We start from the raw sequence: 18,068 nt of genomic DNA on the forward strand, positions 1-18,068 counted from the left end.
AGACATACAGCACAGAAACAGGCCCCTCCGGCCCACGAGCCCGTTAGACATACAGCACGGTAACAGGCCCTTCCGGCCCACAAGCCCATTAGACATACAGCACGGTAACAGGCCCTTCCGGCCCACGAGCCCATTGGACATACAGCACAGTAACAGTCCCTTCCAGTCCACGAACCGATTAGACATACAGTTCGGTAACAGACCCTTCCGGCCCACGAGCCCGTTAGACATACAGCACGGTAACAGGCCCTTCCGGCCCACAAGCCCGTTAGACATACAGCACGGTAACAGGCCCTTACGGCCCACGAGCCCGTTAGACATACAGCACAGTAACGGTCCCTTCCGGCCCACGAACCAATTAGACATACAGTACGGTAACAGACCCTTCCGGCCCACAAGCCCGTTAGACATACAGCACGGTAACAGGCCATTCCGGCCCACGAGCCCGTTAGACAGACAGCACGGTAACAGGCCCTTACGGCCCACGAGCCCGTTAGACATACAGCACAGTAACAGGCCCTTCTGGCCCACGAGCCTGTTAGACATACAGCATGGTAACAGGCCCTTCCGGCCCACGAGCCCATTTTAGACATACAGCACGGAAACAGGCCCTTCCGGCCCACGAGCTCGTTAGACATACATCACGGTAACAGGCCCTTCCGGCCCACGAGCTCGTTAGACATACAGCACGGTAACAGGCCCTTCCGGCCCTCGAGCCCGTTAGACATACAGCACTGTAACAGGCCCTTCCGGCCCACGAGCCCGTTAGACATACAGCACAGTAACAGGCTCTTCCGGCCCACGAGCCCGTTAGACATACAGCACGGTAACAGGCCCTTCCGGCCCACGAGCCCGTTAGACATACATCACGGTAACAGGCCCTTCCAGCCCACAGGCCCGTTAGTCATACAGCACGGTAACATGCCCTTTCAGCCTACGAGCCCATTAGTCATACAACACGGTAACAGGCCCTTCCGGCCCACGAGCCCATTAGTGATACAGCATGGTAACAGGCCCTTTCAACCCACAATCCCGTTAGTCATATAACACGGTAACAGGCCCTTCCAGCCCACGAGCCCGTTAGACATACAGCACAGTAACAGGCCCTTCCGGCCCACGAGCCCGTTAGACATACAGCACAGTAACAGGCCCTTCCGGCCCACGAGACCGTTAGACATACAGCACAGTAACAGGCCCTTCCGGCCCACGAGCCTGTTAGATATACAGCACAGTAACAGGCCCTTCCGGCCCACGAGACCGTTAGACATACAGCACAGTAACAGGCCCTTCCGGCCCACGAGCCCGTTAGACATGCAGCACGGAAACAGGCCCTTCCGGCCCACAAGCCCTTTAGACATACAGCATGGTAACAGGCCCTTCCGGCACACGAGCACGTTAGACATACAGCCCAGAAACAGGCCCTTCCGGCCCACGAGCCTGTTAGACATACAGCACGGAAACAGGTTCTTCCGGACAGGCCCGTTAGACATACAGCACGGTAACAGGACCTTCCGGCCCTCGAGCCCGTTAGACATACAGCATGGTAACAGGCCCTTCCGGCCCACAGGCCAGTTAGACAAAAGCACGGTAACAGACCATTCCGGCCCACGAGCCCGTTAGACAGACAGCACGATAACAGGCCCTTCCGGCCCACGAGCTCGTTAGACATACAGCACAGTAACAGGCCCTTCTGGCCCACGAGCCTGTTAGACATACAGCATGGTAACAGGCCCTTCCGGCCCACGAGCCCGTTTTAGACATACAGCACGGTAACAGGCCCTTCCGGCCCACGAGCCTGTTAGATATACAGCACGGTAACAGGCCCATCCGGCCCACGAGCCCGTTAGACATACAGCACAGTAACAGGCCCTTCCGGCCCACTAGCCTGTTAGACATACAGCACGGTAACAGGCCCTTCCGGCCCACGAGCCTGTTTGACATACAGCTCGGTAACAGGCCCTTCCGGCCTACGAGCCCGTTTTAGACATACAGCACGGAAATAGGCCCATCCGGCCCACGAGCCCGTTAGACATACAGCACTGGAACAGGCCCTTCTGGCCCACGAGCCCATTAGACATACAGCACAGTAACAGGCACTTCCGGCCCACGAGCCCATTAGACATACAGCACAGAAACAGGCCCTTCCGGCCCACGAGCCTGTTAGACATACAGCACGGTAACAGGCCCTTCTGGCCCACGAACCCATTTTAGACATACAGCACGGTAACAGGCCCTTCCGGCCCACGAGCCCGTTAGACATACAGCACGGTAACAGGCCCTTCCGGCCCACGAGCTCGTTAGACATACAGCACGGTAACAGGCCCTTCCGGCCCTCGAGCCCGTTAGACATACAGCACGGTAACAGGCCCTTCTGGCCCACGAGCCCGTTAGACATACAGCACAGTAACAGGCTCTTCCGGCCCAAGAGCCCGTTAGACATACAGCACGGTAACAGGCCCTTCCGGCCCACGAGCCCGTTAGACATACATCACGGTAACAGGCCCTTCCGGCCCACGGGCCCGTTAGTCATACAGCACGGTAACAAGCCCTTTCAGCCCACGAGCCCGTTAGTCATACAACACGGTAACAGGCCCTTCCGGCCCACGAGCCCGTTAGACATACAGCACAGTAACAGGCTCTTCCGGCCCACGAGCCCGTTAGACATACAGCACGGTAACAGGCCCTTCCGGCCCACGAGCCCGTTAGACATACATCACTGTAACAGGCCCTTCCGGCCCACGGGCCCGTTAGTCATACAGCACGGTAACATGCCCTTTCAGCCCACGAGCCCGTTAATCATACAACACGGTAACAGGCCCTTCCGGCCCACGAGCCCATTAGTCATACAGCATGGTAACAGGCCCTTTCAACGCACAATCCCGTTAGTCATATAACACGTTAACATGCCCTTCCAGCCCACGAGCCCGTTAGACATACAGCACAGTAACAGGCCGTCCGACCCACGAGACCGTTAGACATACAGCACAGTAACAGGCCCTTCCGGCCCACGAGCCCGTTAGACATACAGCACGGAAACAGGACCTTCCGGACAGGCCCGTTAGACATACAGCACGGTAACAGGCCATTCCGGACCACGAGCCTGTTAGACATACAGCACGGTAAAAGGCCCTTCCGGTCCACGAGCCCGTTAGACATACAGCACGGTAACAGGCCCTTCCGGCCAAAGAGCCTCAGACATACAGCACAGTAACAGGCCCTTCCGGACCACGAACCCGTTTTAGACATACAGCACGGAAACGGGTCCTTCCGGCCCACGAGCCCATTTGACATACAGCACGGTTACTGGCCCTTCCGGACCACGAGCCTGTTAGACATACAGCACGGTAACAGACCCTTCTGACCCACAAGCCCATTTTAGACATACAGCACGGTAACAGGCCCTTCCGGCCCTCGAGTCCGTTAGACATACGGCACGGTAACAGGCCCTTCCGGCCCACGAGCCCGTTAGACATACAGCACAGTAACAGGCTCTTCCGGCCCACGAGCCCGTTAGACATACAGCACGGTAACAGGCCCTTCCGGCCCACGAGCCCGTTAGACATACATCACGGTAACAGGCCCTTCCAGCCCACAGGCCCGTTAGTCATACAGCACGGTAACATGCCCTTTCAGCCTACGAGCCCATTAGTCATACAACACGGTAACAGGCCCTTCCGGCCCACGAGCCCATTAGTGATACAGCATGGTAACAGGCCCTTTCAACCCACAATCCCGTTAGTCATATAACACGGTAACAGGCCCTTCCAGCCCACGAGCCCGTTAGACATACAGCACAGTAACAGGCCCTTCCGGCCCACGAGCCCGTTAGACATACAGCACAGTAACAGGCCCTTCCGGCCCACGAGACCGTTATACATACAGCACGGTAACAGGCCCTTCCGGCCCACGAGCCTGTTAGATATACAGCACAGTAACAGGCCCTTCCGGCCCACGAGACCGTTAGACATACAGCACAGTAACAGGCCCTTCCGGCCCACGAGCCCGTTAGACATGCAGCACGGAAACAGGCCCTTCCGGCCCACAAGCCCTTTAGACATACAGCATGGTAACAGGCCCTTCCGGCACACGAGCACGTTAGACATACAGCCCAGTAACAGGCCCTTCCGGCCCACGAGCCTGTTAGACATACAGCACGGAAACAGGTTCTTCCGGACAGGCCCGTTAGACATACAGCACGGTAACAGGACCTTCCGGCCCTCGAGCCCGTTAGACATACAGCATGGTAACAGGCCCTTCCGGCCCACAGGCCAGTTAGACAAAAGCACGGTAACAGACCATTCCGGCCCACGAGCCCGTTAGACAGACAGCACGATAACAGGCCCTTCCGGCCCACGAGCTCGTTAGACATACAGCACAGTAACAGGCCCTTCTGGCCCACGAGCCTGTTAGACATACAGCATGGTAACAGGCCCTTCCGGCCCACGAGCCCGTTTTAGACATACAGCACGGTAACAGGCCCTTCCGGCCCACTAGCCTGTTAGACATACAGCACGGTAACAGGCCCTTCCGGCCCACGAGCCTGTTTGACATACAGCTCGGTAACAGGCCCTTCCGGCCTACGAGCCCGTTTTAGACATACAGCACGGAAATAGGCCCATCCGGCCCACGAGCCCGTTAGACATACAGCACTGGAACAGGCCCTTCTGGCCCACGAGCCCATTAGACATACAGCACAGTAACAGGCACTTCCGGCCCACGAGCCCATTAGACATACAGCACAGAAACAGGCCCTTCCGGCCCACGAGCCTGTTAGACATACAGCACGGTAACAGGCCCTTCTGGCCCACGAACCCATTTTAGACATACAGCACGGTAACAGGCCCTTCCGGCCCACGAGCCCGTTAGACATACAGCACGGTAACAGGCCCTTCCGGCCCACGAGCTCGTTAGACATACAGCACGGTAACAGGCCCTTCCGGCCCTCGAGCCCGTTAGACATACAGCACGGTAACAGGCCCTTCTGGCCCACGAGCCCGTTAGACATACAGCACAGTAACAGGCTCTTCCGGCCCAAGAGCCCGTTAGACATACAGCACGGTAACAGGCCCTTCCGGCCCACGAGCCCGTTAGACATACATCACGGTAACAGGCCCTTCCGGCCCACGGGCCCGTTAGTCATACAGCACGGTAACAAGCCCTTTCAGCCCACGAGCCCGTTAGTCATACAACACGGTAACAGGCCCTTCCGGCCCACGAGCCCGTTAGACATACAGCACAGTAACAGGCTCTTCCGGCCCACGAGCCCGTTAGACATACAGCACGGTAACAGGCCCTTCCGGCCCACGAGCCCGTTAGACATACATCACGGTAACAGGCCCTTCCGGCCCACGGGCCCGTTAGTCATACAGCACGGTAACATGCCCTTTCAGCCCACGAGCCCGTTAATCATACAACACGGTAACAGGCCCTTCCGGCCCACGAGCCCATTAGTCATACAGCATGGTAACAGGCCCTTTCAACGCACAATCCCGTTAGTCATATAACACGTTAACATGCCCTTCCAGCCCACGAGCCCGTTAGACATACAGCACAGTAACAGGCCGTCCGACCCACGAGACCGTTAGACATACAGCACAGTAACAGGCCCTTCCGGCCCACGAGCCCGTTAGACATACAGCACGGAAACAGGACCTTCCGGACAGGCCCGTTAGACATACAGCACGGTAACAGGCCATTCCGGACCACGAGCCTGTTAGACATACAGCACGGTAAAAGGCCCTTCCGGTCCACGAGCCCGTTAGACATACAGCACGGTAACAGGCCCTTCCGGCCAAAGAGCCTCAGACATACAGCACAGTAACAGGCCCTTCCGGACCACGAACCCGTTTTAGACATACAGCACGGAAACGGGTCCTTCCGGCCCACGAGCCCATTTGACATACAGCATGGTTACTGGCCCTTCCGGACCACGAGCCTGTTAGACATACAGCACGGTAACAGACCCTTCTGACCCACAAGCCCATTTTAGACATACAGCACGGTAACAGGCCCTTCCGGCCCACGAGTCCGTTAGACATACGGCACGGTAACAGGCCCTTCCGGCCCACGAGCCCGTTAGACATAGAGCACAGTAACAGGCCCTTCCGACCCACGAACCCGGTAGACATACAGCACGGTAACAGGCCCTTCCAGCCCACAAGCCCGTTAGACATACAGCACAGTAACAGGCTCTTCCGGCCCACGAGCCCGTTAGACATACAGCACAGTACAGGCCCTTCCGGCCCACGAGCCCGTTAGACATACAGCACGATAACAGGCCCTTCCAGCCCACAAGCCCGTTAGACATACAACACGGTAACAGGCCCTTCCGGCCCACGAGCCCGTTAGACATACAGCACGGTAACAGGCCCTTCCGGTCCACGAGCCCGTTAGACATACAGCTCGGTAACAGGCCCTTCCGGCCCATGAGCCGGTTTTAGACATACAGCACGGAAACAGGCCCTTATGGCCCACGAGCCCGTTAGACATACAGCACGGTAACAGGCCCTTCCGGCCCACGAGCCTGTTAGACATACAGCACGGTAACAGGCCCTTCCGGCCCACGAGCCTGTTAGACATACAGCTCGGTAACAGGCCCTTCCGGCCCACGAGCCCGTTTTAGACATTCAGCACGGAAATAGGCCCATCCGGCCCACGAGCCCGTTAGACATACAGCACAGGAACAGGCCCTTCCGGCCCACGAGCCCATTAGACATACAGCACGGTAACAGGCCCTCCTGGCCCACGATCCCGTTAGACATACAGCACAGTAACAGGCCCTTCCGGCCCACGAGCCCATTAGACATACAGCACAGAAACAGGCCCTTCCGGCCCACGAGCCTGTTAGACATACAGCACGGTAACAGGCCCTTCTGGCCCACGAGCCCATTAGACATACTGCACAGAAACAGGCCCTTCCGGCCCACGAGCCTGTTAGACATACAGCACGGTAACAGGCCCTTCTGGCCCACGACCCCATTTTAGACATACAGCACGGTAACAGGCCCTTCCGGCCCACGAGCCCGTTAGACATACAGCACGGTAACAGGCCCTTCCGGCCTACGAGCTCGTTAGACATACAGCACGGTAACAGGCCCTTCCGGCCCTCGAGCCCGTTAGACATACAGCACTGTAACAGGCCCTTCCGGCCCACGAGCCCGTTAGACATACAGCACAGTAACAGGCTCTTCCGGCCCACGAGCCCGTTAGACATACAGCACGGCAACAGGCCCTTCCGGCCCACGAGCCCGTTAGACATACATCACGGTAACAGGCCCTTCCGGCCCACAGGCCCGTTAGTCATACAACACGGTAACATGCCCTTTCAGCCCACGAGCCCATTAGTCATACAACACGGTAACAGGCCCTTCTGGCCCACGAGCCCATTAGTCATACAGCATGGTAACAGGCCCTTTCAACCCACAATCCCGTTAGTCATATAACACGTTAACAGGCCCTTCCGGCCCACGAGCCCGTTAGACATACAGCACGGTAACAGGCCCTTCCGGCCCACGAGCCCGTTAGACATACATCATGGTAACAGGCCCTTCCAGCCCACGGGCCCGTTAGTCATACAGCACGGTAACATGCCCTTTCAGCCCACGAGCCCGTTAGTCATACAACACGGTAACAGGCCCTTCCGGCCCACGAGCCCGTTAGACATACAGCACGGAAATAGGCCCATCCGGCCCACGAGCCCGTTAGACATACAGCACAGAAACAGGCCCTTCCGGCCCACGAGCCTGTTAGACATACAGCACGGTAACAGGCCCTTCTGGCCCACGAACCCATTTTAGACATACAGCACGGTAACAGGCCCTTCCGGCCCACGAGCCCGTTAGACATACAGCACAGTAACAGGCTCTTCCGGCCCACGAGCCCGTTAGACATACAGCACGGCAACAGGCCCTTCCGGCCCACGAGCCCGTTAGACATACATCACGGTAACAGGCCCTTCCGGCCCACAGGCCCGTTAGTCATACAACACGGTAACATGCCCTTTCAGCCCACGAGCCCATTAGTCATACAACACGGTAACAGGCCCTTCTGGCCCACGAGCCCATTAGTCATACAGCATGGTAACAGGCCCTTTCAACCCACAATCCCGTTAGTCATATAACACGTTAACAGGCCCTTCCAGCCCACGAGCCCGTTAGACATACAGCACAGTAACAGGCCCTTCCGACCCACGAGCCCGTTAGACACACAGCACAGTAACAGGCCCTTCCGGCCCACGAGCCCGTTAGACATACAGCACGGAAACAGGCCCTTCCAGACAGGCCCGTTAGACATACAGCACAGTAACAGGCCATTCCGGACCACGAGCCCGTTAGACATACAGCACGGTAACAGGCCCTTCCGGTCCACGAGCCCGTTAGACATACAGCACGGTAACAGGCCCTTCCGGCCCTCGAACCCGTTAGACATACAGCACGGTAACAGGCCCTTCCGGCCCTCGAGCCCGTTAGACTTACAGCACGGTAACAGGCCCTTCCGGCTCACGAGCCCGTTAGACATACAGCACAGTAACAGGCCCTTCCGGCCAAAGAGCCTCAGACATACAGCACAGTAACAGGCCCTTCCGGACCACGAGCCCGTTTTAGACATACAGCACGGAAACGGGTCCTTCCGGCCCACGAGCCCATTTGACATACAGCACGGTTACAGGCCCTTCCGGACCACGAGCCTGTTAGACATACAGCACGGTAACAGACCCTTCTGGCCCACAAGCCCATTTTAGACATACAGCACGGTAACAGGCCCTTCCGGCCCGCGAGTCCGTTAGACATACAGCACGGTAACAGGCCCTTCCGGCCCACGAGCCCGTTAGACATAAAGCACAGTAACAGGCCCTTCCGGCCCACGAGTCCGTTAGACATACAGCACGGTAACAGGCCCTTCCGGCCCACGAGCCCGTTAGACATACAGCACGGTAACAGGCCCTTCCAGCCCACAAGCCCGTTAGACATACAGCACAGTAACAGGCTCTTCCGGCCCACGAGCCCGTTAGACATACAGCACGGTAACAGGCCCTTCCGGCCCTCGAGCCCGTTAGACATACAGCACGGTAACAGGCCCTTCCGGCCCACGAGCCCGTTAGACATACAGCACGGTAACAGGCCCTTCCGGTCCACGAGCCCGTTAGACAAACAGCACGGTAACAGGCCCTTCCGTTCCTCGAGCCCGTTAGACATACAGCACGGTAACAGGACCTTCCGGCCCACGAGCCCGTTAGACATACAGCTCGGTAACAGGCCCTTCCGGCCCATGAGCCGGTTTTAGACATACAGCACGGAAACAGGCCCTTCCTGCCCACGAGCCCGTTAGACATACAGCACGGTAACAGGCCCTTCCGGCCCACGAGCCCGTTAGACATACAGCACGGTAACAGGCTCTTCCGGCCCACGAGCCCGTTAGACATACAGCACGGTAACAGGCCCTTCCGGCCCACGAGCCTGTTAGACATACAGCTCGGTAACAGGCCCTTCCTGCCCACGAGCCCGTTTTAGACATACAGCACGGAAATAGGCCCATCCGGCCCACGAGCCCGTTAGACATACAGCACGGGAACAGGCCCTTCTGGCCCACGAGCCCATTAGACATACAGCACAGTAACAGGCACTTCCGGCCCACGAGCCCATTAGACATACAGCACAGAAACAGGCCCTTCCGGCCCACGAGCCTGTTAGACATACAGCACGGTAACAGGCCCTTCTGGCCCACGACCCCATTTTAGACATACAGCACGGTAACAGGCCCTTCCGGCCCACGAGCCCGTTAGACATACAGCACGGTAACAGGCCCTTCCGGCCTACGAGCTCGTTAGACATACAGCACGGTAACAGGCCCTTCCGGCCCTCGAGCCCGTTAGACATACAGCACTGTAACAGGCCCTTCCGGCCCACGAGCCCGTTAGACATACAGCACAGTAACAGGCTCTTCCGGCCCACGAGCCCGTTAGACATACAGCACGGCAACAGGCCCTTCCGGCCCACGAGCCCGTTAGACATACATCACGGTAACAGGCCCTTCCGGCCCACAGGCCCGTTAGTCATACAACACGGTAACATGCCCTTTCAGCCCACGAGCCCATTAGTCATACAACACGGTAACAGGCCCTTCTGGCCCACGAGCCCATTAGTCATACAGCATGGTAACAGGCCCTTTCAACCCACAATCCCGTTAGTCATATAACACGTTAACAGGCCCTTCCAGCCCACGAGCCCGTTAGACATACAGCACAGTAACAGGCCCTTCCGACCCACGAGCCCGTTAGACATACAGCACAGTAACAGGCCCTTCCGGCCCACGAGCCCGTTAGACATACAGCACGGAAACAGGCCCTTCCAGACAGGCCCGTTAGACATACAGCACAGTAACAGGCCATTCCGGACCACGAGCCCGTTAGACATACAGCACGGTAACAGGCCCTTCCGGTCCACGAGCCCGTTAGACATACAGCACGGTAACAGGCCCTTCCGGCCCTCGAACCCGTTAGACATACAGCACGGTAACAGGCCCTTCCGGCCCTCGAGCCCGTTAGACTTACAGCACGGTAACAGGCCCTTCCGGCTCACGAGCCCGTTAGGCATACAGCACAGTAACAGGCCCTTCCGGCCAAAGAGCCTCAGACATACAGCACAGTAACAGGCCCTTCCGGACCACGAGCCCGTTTTAGACATACAGCACGGAAACGGGTCCTTCCGGCCCACGAGCCCATTTGACATACAGCACGGTTACAGGCCCTTCCGGACCACGAGCCTGTTAGACATACAGCACGGTAACAGACCCTTCTGGCCCACAAGCCCATTTTAGACATACAGCACGGTAACAGGCCCTTCCGGCCCACGAGTCCGTTAGACATACAGCACGGTAACAGGCCCTTCCGGCCCACGAGCCCGTTAGACATAAAGCACAGTAACAGGCCCTTCCGACCCACGAGCCCGGTAGACATACAGCACGGTAACAGGCCCTTCCAGCCCACAAGCCCGTTAGACTTACAGCACAGTAACAGGCTCTTCCGGCCCACGAGCCCGTTAGACATACAGCACGGTAACAGGCCCTTCCGGCCCTCGAGCCCGTTAGACATACAGCACGGTAACAGGCCCTTCCGGCCCACGAGCCCGTTAGACATACAGCACGGTAACAGGCCCTTCCGGTCCACGAGCCCGTTAGACAAACAGCACGGTAACAGGCCCTTCCGTTCCTCGAGCCCGTTAGACATACAGCACGGTAACAGGACCTTCCGGCCCACGAGCCCGTTAGACATACAGCTCGGTAACAGGCCCTTCCGGCCCATGAGCCGGTTTTAGACATACAGCACGGAAACAGGCCCTTCCGGCCCACGAGCCCGTTAGACATACAGCACGGTAACAGGCCCTTCCGGCCCACGAGCCCGTTAGACATACAGCACGGTAACAGGCTCTTCCGGCCCACGAGCCCGTTAGAAATACAGCACGGTAACAGGCCCTTCCGGCCCACGAGCCTGTTAGACATACAGCTCGGTAACAGGCCCTTCCTGCCCACGAGCCCGTTTTAGACATACAGCACGGAAATAGGCCCATCCGGCCCACGAGCCCGTTAGACATACAGCACGGGAACAGGCCCTTCTGGCCCACGAGCCCATTAGACATACAGCACAGTAACAGGCACTTCCGGCCCACGAGCCCATTAGACATACAGCACAGAAACAGTCCCTTCCGGCCCACGAGCCTGTTAGACATACAGCACGGTTACAGGCCCTTCTGGCCCACGAGCCCATTAGACATACAGCACAGAAACAGGCCCTTCCGGCCCACGAGCCTGTTAGACGTACAGCACGGTAACAGGCCCTTCTGGCCCACGAACCCATTTTAGACATACAGCACGGTAACAGGCCCTTCCGGCCCACGAGCCCGTTAGACATACAGCACGGTAACAGGCCCTTCTGGCCCACGAGCTCGTTAGACATACAGCACGGTAACAGGCCCTTCCGGCCCTCGAGCCCGTTAGACATACAGCACGGTAACAGGCCCTTCTGGCCCACGAGCCCGTTAGACATACAGCACAGTAACAGGCTCTTCCGGCCCAAGAGCCCGTTAGACATACAGCACGGTAACAGGCCCTTCCGGCCCACGAGCCCGTTAGACATACATCATGGTAACAGGCCCTTCCAGCCCACGGGCCCGTTAGTCATACAGCACGGTAACATGCCCTTTCAGCCCACGAGCCCGTTAGTCATACAACACGGTAACAGGCCCTTCCGGCCCACGAGCCCGTTAGACATACAGCACGGAAATAGGCCCATCCGGCCCACGAGCCCGTTAGACATGCAGCACAGAAACAGGCCCTTCCGGCCCACGAGCCTGTTAGACATACAGCACGGTAACAGGCCCTTCTGGCCCACGAACCCATTTTAGACATACAGCACGGTAACAGGCCCTTCCGGCCCACGAGCCCGTTAGACATACAGCACAGTAACAGGCCCTTCTGGTCCACGAGCTCGTTAGACATACAGCACAGTAACAGGCCCTTCCGGCCCTCGAGCCCGTTAGACATACAGCACGGTAACAGGCCCTTCCGGCCCACGAGCCCGTTAGACATACAGCACAGTAACAGGCTCTTCCGGCCCAAGAGCCCGTTAGACATACAGCACGGTAACAGGCCCTTCCGGCCCACGAGCCCGTTAGACATACATCACGGTAACAGGCCCTTCCGGCCCACGGGCCCGTTAGTCATACAGCACGGTAACATGCCCTTTCAGCCCACCAGCCCGTTAGTCATACAACACGGTAACAGGCCCTTCCGGCCCACGAGCCCGTTAGACATACAGCACAGTAAAAGGCTCTTCCGGCCCACGAGCCAGTTAGACATACAGCACGGTAACAGGCCCTTCCGGCCCACGAGCCCGTTAGACATACATCACGGTAACAGGCCCTTCCGGCCCACGAGCCTGTTAGACATACATCTCGGTAACAGGCCCTTCCGGCCCACGAGCCCGTTTTAGACATACAGCACGGAAATAGGCCCATCCGGTCCACGAGCCCGTTAGACATACAGCACGGTAACAGCCCCTTCCGGTCCACGAACCCGTTAGACATACAGCACGGTAACAGGCCCTTCCGGCCCACGAGCCCGTTAGACATACAGCACAGTACAGGCCCTTCCGGCCCACGAGCCCGTTAGACATACAGCACGATAACAGGCCCTTCCAGCCCACAAGCCCGTTAGACATACAACACGGTAACAGGCCCTTCCGGCCCACGAGCCCGTTAGACATACAGCACGGTAACAGGCCCTTCCGGTCCACGAGCCCGTTAGACATACAGCTCGGTAACAGGCCCTTCCGGCCCATGAGCCGGTTTTAGACATACAGCACGGAAACAGGCCCTTATGGCCCACGAGCCCATTAGACATACAGCACGGTAACAGGCCCTTCCGGCCCACGAGCCTGTTAGACATACAGCACGGTAACAGGCCCTTCCGGCCCACGAGCCTGTTAGACATACAGCTCGGTAACAGGCCCTTCCGGCCCACGAGCCCGTTTTAGACATACAGCACGGAAATAGGCCCATCCGGCCCACGAGCCCGTTAGACATACAGCACAGGAACAGGCCCTTCCGGCCCACGAGCCCATTAGACATACAGCACGGTAACAGGCCCTCCTGGCCCACGATCCCGTTAGACAAACAGCACGGTAACAGGCCCTTCCGTTCCTCGAGCCCGTTAGACATACAGCACGGTAACAGGACCTTCCGGCCCACGAGCCCGTTAGACATACAGCTCGGTAACAGGCCCTTCCGGCCAATGAGCCGGTTTTAGACATGCAGCACGGAAACAGGCCCTTCCGGCCCACGAGCCCGTTAGACATACAGCACGGTAACAGGCCCTTCCGGCCCACGAGCCCGTTAGACATACAGCACGGTAACAGGCTCTTCCGGCCCACGAGCCCGTTAGACATACAGCACGGTAACAGGCCCTTCCGGCCCACGAGCCTGTTAGACATACAGCTCGGTAACAGGCCCTTCCTGCCCACGAGCCCGTTTTAGACATACAGCACGGAAATAGCCCCATCCGGCCCACGAGCCCGTTAGACATACAGCACGGGAACAGGCCCTTCTGGCCCACGAGCCCATTAGACATACAGCACAGTAACAGGCACTTCCGGCCCACGAGCCCATTAGACATACAGCACAGAAACAGGCCCTTCCGGCCCACGAGCCTGTTAGACATACAGCACGGTTACAGGCCCTTCTGGCCCACGAGCCCATTAGACATACAGCACAGAAACAGGCCCTTCCGGCCCACGAGCCTGTTAGACATACAGCACGGTAACAGGCCCTTCTGGCCCACGAACCCATTTTAGACATACAGCACGGTAACAGGCCCTTCCGGCCCACGAGCCCGTTAGACATACAGCACGGTAACAGGCCCTTCTGGCCCACGAGCTCGTTAGACATACAGCACGGTAACAGGCCCTTCCGGCCCTCGAGCCCGTTAGACATACAGCACGGTAACAGGCCCTTCTGGCCCACGAGCCCGTTAGACATACAGCACAGTAACAGGCTCTTCCGGCCCAAGAGCCCGTTAGACATACAGCACGGTAACAGGCCCTTCCGGCCCACGAGCCCGTTAGACATACATCATGGTAACAGGCCCTTCCAGCCCACGGGCCCGTTAGTCATACAGCACGGTAACATGCCCTTTCAGCCCACGAGCCCGTTAGTCATACAACACGGTAACAGGCCCTTCCGGCCCACGAGCCCGTTAGACATACAGCACGGAAATAGGCCCATCCGGCCCACGAGCCCGTTAGACATACAGCACAGAAACAGGCCCTTCCGGCCCACGAGCCTGTTAGACATACAGCACGGTAACAGGCCCTTCTGGCCCACGAACCCATTTTAGACATACAGCACGGTAACAGGCCCTTCCGGCCCACGAGCCCGTTAGACATACAGCACAGTAACAGGCCCTTCTGGCCCACGAGCTCGTTAGACATACAGCACAGTAACAGGCCCTTCCGGCCCTCGAGCCCGTTAGACATACAGCACGGTAACAGGCCCTTCCGGCCCACGAGCCCGTTAGACATACAGCACAGTAACAGGCTCTTCCGGCCCAAGAGCCCGTTAGACATACAGCACGGTAACAGGCCCTTCCGGCCCACGAGCCCGTTAGACATACATCACGGTAACAGGCCCTTCCGGCCCACGGGCCCGTTAGTCATACAGCACGGTAACATGCCCTTTCAGCCCACGAGCCCGTTAGTCATACAACACGGTAACAGGCCCTTCCGGCCCACGAGCCCGTTAGACATACAGCACAGTAAAAGGCTCTTCCGGCCCACGAGCCAGTTAGACATACAGCACGGTAACAGGCCCTTCCGGCCCACGAGCCCGTTAGACATACATCACGGTAACAGGCCCTTCCGGCCCACGAGCCTGTTAGACATACATCTCGGTAACAGGCCCTTCCGGCCCACGAGCCCGTTTTAGACATACAGCACGGAAATAGGCCCATCCGGTCCACGAGCCCGTTAGACATACAGCACGGTAACAGCCCCTTCCGGTCCACGAACCCGTTAGACATACAGCACGGTAACAGGCCCTTCCGGCCCACGAGCCCGTTAGACATACAGCACAGTACAGGCCCTTCCGGCCCACGAGCCCGTTAGACATACAGCACGATAACAGGCCCTTCCAGCCCACAAGCCCGTTAGACATACAACACGGTAACAGGCCCTTCCGGCCCACGAGCCCGTTAGACATACAGCACGGTAACAGGCCCTTCCGGTCCACGAGCCCGTTAGACATACAGCTCGGTAACAGGCCCTTCCGGCCCATGAGCCGGTTTTAGACATACAGCACGGAAACAGGCCCTTATGGCCCACGAGCCCATTAGACATACAGCACGGTAACAGGCCCTTCCGGCCCACGAGCCTGTTAGACATACAGCACGGTAACAGGCCCTTCCGGCCCACGAGCCTGTTAGACATACAGCTCGGTAACAGGCCCTTCCGGCCCACGAGCCCGTTTTAGACATACAGCACGGAAATAGGCCCATCCGGCCCACGAGCCCGTTAGACATACAGCACAGGAACAGGCCCTTCCGGCCCACGAGCCCATTAGACATACAGCACGGTAACAGGCCCTCCTGGCCCACGATCCCGTTAGACATACAGCACAGTAACAGGCCCTTCCGGCCCACGAGCCCATTAGACATACAGCACAGAAACAGGCCCTTCCGGCCCACGAGCCTGTTAGACATACAGCACGGTAACAGGCCCTTCTGGCCCACGAGCCCATTAGACATACTGCACAGAAACAGGCCCTTCCGGCCCACGAGCCTGTTAGACATACAGCACGGTAACAGGCCCTTCTGGCCCACGACCCCATTTTAGACATACAGCACGGTAACAGGCCCTTCCGGCCCACGAGCCAATTAGACATACAGTACGGTAACAGACCCTTCCGGCCCACTCTCCGCACTGACACGTTTAATTCTTTTTTTTTTAAATTTGGAATTAAACAAGGAATAGATTGAAAAAGATATAGAATACGTAGAAATATATTCATTTTAATACAATTTATAGAATTTAACATTTATGAAATTCACTAGGCTTTGGTACTCAAAAGGTAAATGGTTACCACTCAGGAAGATTCTTGTTGGTTTTCAGAGAGAGATTTGTTGCTCCAGGACATCCACAACTGATGTACCTCAGTGTCTTGCTGACGAAACTTGCCCCATCAGGGTTCTCCAGATGATAACCTCTTTCTTTCAGGTCACCACAGAGTTCCTTTCTGTTTCCCTTATTCCAAGTGAAACATTCGACAGCCAGTCCTCTCCTCTTGCATGAACCACAAGGGCTGTGACTAGGCCATTTTCCACATTGGGGCTTCTTGCCAGCTTTTCCTGTTTCAGGTCCAGCTGCTCTTGCTGGGTGAAACACAGTCAAGTGATCTCTGTCACTCTCTCTCTCTCTCTCTCTCACTCTCTCTCTCTCTCTCTCTCTCTCTCACTCTCTCTCTCTCTCTCTCTCTCTGTCACACATTAGGGTTAGACTGAGAGAAAACCTGATTGACTCTCTCTGCTTGCAAAACCACATGACCCTCTTACAACAGCAAAACTCTCCTGCAGACAATTGCAGCTCCAGCCTGCTCTTTCATCTGTTGTCCTGATAAACAAGAATCCATTAGTGACGTCTCTGAAGCACTCTTCAAAGCTCTTGCAAAAAGGTGTGGGAAGCCACTATGTCTCCAATATTTCAAATAAGATATGTTTTAAAGTGTTTGCATGTGAACTACTCTAACAAACCTTTCCCAATTTATCTCCCCAAAACATTTCTATATACTCTGCCACAGGTGATGAGCACTGGGCTGTGACTGTCCCCACCCCCCCCATCCCCTCTTCATGGTTCCCTAAGTGAAGGTCAGGCATCTTACCGCCAGGCCCATCCCAGTGGGTGAAAGGGGGTGGTAGGTGCTGCCGGATGAGGAGGGAGGTAACATGCTCTGTTGCCTGCAGGTCTCAGCAGGTCCCATCCCAGTTCCAGGCCGTGGCCACGATCCTGGTCGTCATGGTCAGCTTCTACTGCTTCACCCGGCACGTGAGTACTATGGGGAGCATTCAGCTGAATGCCATGGGGAGCGTTCACATGAGTGTCACGGGGAGCGTGCACGTGAAACCGACGGAGCATGCACATGAGTGCCGCGGGGAATGTGCATGTCAGGGAGCTTGCACAGAAGTACCAACACAAGGACCATGCATGTGAGTGACGTGGGGAGCACACACTTGAGTACCACCACACGGTCAGTGTCTGAGTAGTGCCCGTCTGTGGAGTCGGTGTCCGAGCAGTGCCCATCTGTGGTGGGGTCAGTGTCCGAGTATCGCCCATCTGTGGGGTCAATGTCCGAGTAGTGCCCATGCGTGAGGTCAGTGTCCAAGCAGTGCCCGTCTTTCGGTCGGTGACCAAACAGCACCCATCTGTGGGGTCAGTGTCCATGCAATGCCCATCCATGGGGTCAGTGTCTGAGCAGTGCCTGTCCGTGGTTTTGGTGTCCGTGCATCGCCCGTCCGAGGGGGTCGATGTA

General features: G+C 57.4%; 1 protein-coding gene across 3 annotated transcripts in view; it reads left to right on the forward strand.

The window, feature by feature from the left end:
- adcy3a (adenylate cyclase 3a) overlaps positions 1-18,068 on the forward strand; it is a 163,567-nt gene that overhangs the window by 122,987 nt on the left and 22,512 nt on the right. For all 3 annotated transcript variants that reach the window (XM_069930586.1, XM_069930587.1, XM_069930588.1), the window contains one exon: positions 17,503-17,584. In XM_069930586.1, the coding sequence (XP_069786687.1) occupies positions 17,503-17,584 (82 nt within the window). The remainder of the gene's footprint in view (positions 1-17,502; positions 17,585-18,068) is intronic.

This window comes from Narcine bancroftii, chromosome 4 (genome assembly GCF_036971445.1).
Source record: "Narcine bancroftii isolate sNarBan1 chromosome 4, sNarBan1.hap1, whole genome shotgun sequence".
NCBI lineage: Eukaryota > Metazoa > Chordata > Chondrichthyes > Torpediniformes > Narcinidae > Narcine > Narcine bancroftii.